The 4003-nt window shown below is 60.0% G+C and overlaps 1 protein-coding gene across 1 annotated transcript in view; it reads left to right on the forward strand.

Annotated features, from left to right (window-relative positions):
• The window catches only part of OGFOD3 (2-oxoglutarate and iron dependent oxygenase domain containing 3), a 24499-nt gene extending 22930 nt beyond the window's left edge, over positions 1-1569 (forward strand). Inside the window, exon 9 of the mRNA XM_017524730.2 lies at positions 1238-1569. Coding sequence (XP_017380219.1) covers positions 1238-1374 — 137 coding nt within the window. The 3' untranslated portion in view covers positions 1375-1569. The remainder of the gene's footprint in view (positions 1-1237) is intronic.
• Positions 1570-4003: the final 2434 nt, after the last annotated feature.

Here is a 4003-nt window from a genome sequence, read left to right on the forward strand (position 1 = left end):
GCACGTGTCACCTTGGCGGTCAGGGTCCCCCTCGCTCCCCTCTGGGGGACGCTCACCGCTGGGCCCTTCTCAAAAGGACTCACAACCTAAGATTAGATGATGCCCAGCCCAGTGTTGGTGACCAGGTTTCTTCCTCGCTGAGGGCTCTGTGTTGCCGGCTTCAGAGCCCATCACGATGGACCTTGCCATCCCAGAGTGAGGTGCTGCCACTCTGGTGACCCTGGAACACGCCCTTCCTTCGTATTTGGAGGTGGCCTCCCCGCCCGGTCCAGGAGGGATGGGCTGCCTTGCCTGTGTTCTGGATGCTTCCCGGCCTCCGTTAAGAGGGTCCTTTGCATCCACCTGATTTCTTTTGCTCTGCTGCTTCCAGGCAGAGTACAATTCTCTCTTGACCAGCTAGAATGCCCTGCACATCCATGATGGACTTCTCTCCCCTTTCAAAGATGGAGTCAAGTTTACAAATATGAAAGGCAGGGATCGAGTTTCCAGCGGTAACCTTTGAATGGGAACGAAATTGTCACAGGACATTTGGAGCCAGGACGAGTGGGGGAACGCGGGGTCCTCTGAGTCTGGATGGCCCAGCGGTGAACGCCTGCAGCAGAAACCCCACGGTGGGGTGAGCGGAGCCGCTTCAGCATCAGAGCAGGGGAACCTGAATCTCTTGAGATAGGAATTTGGAGAGGCGCTGCCCCCAGGGCTTCTCAGGGTCCTGGTTGCTGCTCTGGAAGCTGCCTGTTCAGGCTTCAGCCCTGTCTCCCCATGAAGGGAGCCGGGGAGGTGTTTGCCAGTTGGATGTTTTATCTTGACTTGTTTTTCCTGATTCTTTGTTAGAATACCCCCAGGGCTTGGTCTTTGTTCTCAGCCTGTGATTAGAAACAAGATACTAAAGTGTTGGACAAAGGGCCTGGGGCGCCCGCCGTGAGAGCTCAGAAGGTCAAAGGGCCTAGGGCGCCTGGAGCCCGTGGTGGCCTTGGCGGCATCTGCAGCTCCTTCCTCTGTGCTGCCCACCACAGAGAGTCCCCGCTGGCCCCGGGGGCCCCTCCCCGGCCACAGGTCCCCGAGCTACCAGGTGGTTTCTCCAGCTCCTGCTGCTCCCGCAGAAGCAGTTCGCAGAGGGGCGATTTCCCCAGCCTGCCTGGTTTGTTGTGTTCATTGGTCAGTTGCTCTTTTGGGGACCGCAGGCCCTCTGAAGGCCCTGGCTGTGGCCCCGGGGTCACCTCTCTCTCTTCTCTCCCAGGTCGCGTCTCCTTCTTCACCTCGGGGTCTGAGAACCTGCACCGGGTGGAGAAGGTCCGCTGGGGCACCCGCTACGCAATCACCATCGCCTTCAGCTGCAACCCCGACCATGGCATCCAGGACCCAGCGTTCCCGTAGCCGGCAGCCGGGCCAAGACGGCTTGAGGAGGGCCTGGCCTGCCCAGCCCCGTGTGGAGGCAGCCACGCCAGCCGTGTGCCCACCCGCACGTCCAGCTGTGTTCCTGTTGCACAGAGTGCCTTAGGAATTCTCTGATTTTGATTTGCTGATGTTTTAATCTTTTCATCTGTGAGTAAATGGAGGGAACCAGCTTTTCACTTCTCCAGCATCGTGTGTGTGCTTTGGACGTAGATGTGGGAGCCTCAGCTGGGGGCCAGCCCCTCCCTCAGGAAAGGGACCCAGCAGGACGGGGCACACGTCCCCATCTGAGCAGACAGGACGCATCCAAGTTCGGCAACCACCCTGGCCCATCAGAGCCCGGCTAAAGCATCAGCCGCCGTTCACATGGGGACAAACGTGGAGCAGCAGCTTCCGCTTGGGGTCTCGGCATCAGTGAACCGTGGCAGCTTTGGAGAAGGGTCCGAGGTGGCAGGGAGGTCCTTCAGGGCAGACTTAAGGTGGAGGTGAACAGCTGCCGTTCCCACAGTTCCCCCAGTGGGGCAGCCCACCGCGCCGTGCTTGACCCTGTCACCGGTCAGCATCCCGAGGCCCAGAGCGCCGTCACCGGGGAGGCCCTTGGTGTCGCTGTGCTGGCTCCTGCTCCCCCGACTCTGCCCTGCCATTACAGTGATGGTCAGGCCGGACGCGGTGACTCACACCTGTCACCCCAGCACTTGGGGAGTTCGAGGTGGGCAGATCACATGAGGTCAGGAGTTCGACAAGCCTGGCCCACATGCCGAAAGCCCGTCTCTACTAAAAATACAAAAACGAATTAGCTGGGCGTGGTGGTGCGCACCTGTAATCCCAGCTACTCGGGAGGCTGAGGCAGGAGAATCCCCTGAACCCGGGGGGCGTAGGTTGCGGTGAGCCGAGATCACAGCAGCGCACTCCAGCCTGGGCGAAGGAGCAACACTCCGTCTTAAACATATAAAAATAAAGTGATGGCCGGAGAAGCCCTGAAGAGACCAGCCGTGGAGGGGCCTGGGCGGGCTGGCTGGCAGGGAGGGCAGGCCAAGCCCAGCTTCTGCCCATAGCCACCCCTAAGTGACTGCTCAGGGGTTCGGGCACTTCCCGGGAGAGGGCCAGTCACTCACCCTGAGTGGTGTCCAAGCCGGGCTCTCCTGGATGCCCTGACCCAGCTGCCTGGAGGAAGCCCTGGGCCCCTCCTCCCTCAGACCCTCCTCCCTCAGACCCTCCTCCCTGGGCCCCTCCTCCCTGGGCCCCTCCTTCCTCAGACCCTCCTCCCTCAGACCCTCCTCCCTCAGACCCTCCTCCCTCAGACCCTCCTCCCTCAGACCTTCCTCCACAGCCCTGCCTCCTTTGGCTCCTCCTCCTGGGACTTCTCTTTCCTTGGCCCCTCCTCCCTCAGACCCTCCTCCCTCAGACCCTCCTCCCTGGGCCCGTCTGTCACAGATTCGTGTTCCAGAGTCCCTGGCACAGGAGCCTCCGACTGGAAGAGGCCCCACCTGTGGCCCGGGAGCGGCCCTGCTGGTTGATAAAGGGGCAGCATTCCTGGGCCCTAGGAATAAGTGGGCGTGAGGCCAGCTGAGGAGTGGTGGGCCCTGGGCACTGGGGACTTGGGGGCAGCACCTTGGTTTGCCCAGGGCCCCTCCTGCACCACGGACTGGCTCAGGGCTGTTGGGGCCACGGGCCACATGCAGATGATGGCATGGGATGGGCTCCCTGGGTCCACAGCTTCCACTGGTGCATGGGGGGCCCTCCTGAGTCAGGGCTGCAGGCTCTGGGCAGGGGGGGCAGGAACCCTGAGGCCCCCAGCCCCTCCCATGGCCTCTACCTGGGACACTGGAGTGAGGCACAATTCAGAAGGACGCTGGATCTGGGAGAATGAGGCCCAGCTCTGGCTGGAGGACAAGGACGTCCTTGTGGGGCCAGCTGCTTCGTGGATGCTCTCTGGGTCACGCCAATGGTCCCCCTTCGGGGTGGGAAGTCGCCCCAGCCTGGGCCACCCTTGGGTTGCTGCCAGTCTTGACTTTCCGGAGGGTCCACGGCTGTGGTCACGGTTGGGGTCGGTGGAGAATGCTGCGTGGAAACCTGGTCCCGTCTGTCACCCTGGAGTAGATGACAAGGTCACAGGCATCTTGCCACGTCTGAAGGATAAATGCGTTTTAAGAAAGCGGGTGTTGGGTTGGTTATGGGTTAAAGCACTTTTGAAATAAGTAAATTTTTAGTTCGATTTTCATTCTTTGCTACTTACACCATTCATGGTAATCACAGAGGTACTCGGACAAAGAAATTAATATATTTGGGCAAAAGCAAGAATTTCCTTTTTCTAAAGTGGGAAAACATGGCCAGGTGTGGTGGCTCATGCCAGTAATCCCAGCACTTTGGGAGGCCAAGGCAGGAGGATCACTTGAGCCAGGAATTGGAGACCACTCTGTGCAACACAGCGAGACGCTGTCTGTACAAGAAATTTGAATTTAGCTGGGTGTGGCAGCTGCTCCTGTGACCCCAGCTTCTTGGAGCTGAGGCAGGACTGCTGGAGCCCAGGAGGCCGATGCAGCCGTGAGCTGTGGTTGCACCACTGCGCTCCAGCCTGGGAGACAGACCAAGACCCTGTCTCTAAAAAAAA

Source organism: Cebus imitator, unplaced genomic scaffold (genome assembly GCF_001604975.1).
Source record: "Cebus imitator isolate Cc_AM_T3 unplaced genomic scaffold, Cebus_imitator-1.0 Scaffold36, whole genome shotgun sequence".
Taxonomy (NCBI): domain Eukaryota; kingdom Metazoa; phylum Chordata; class Mammalia; order Primates; family Cebidae; genus Cebus; species Cebus imitator.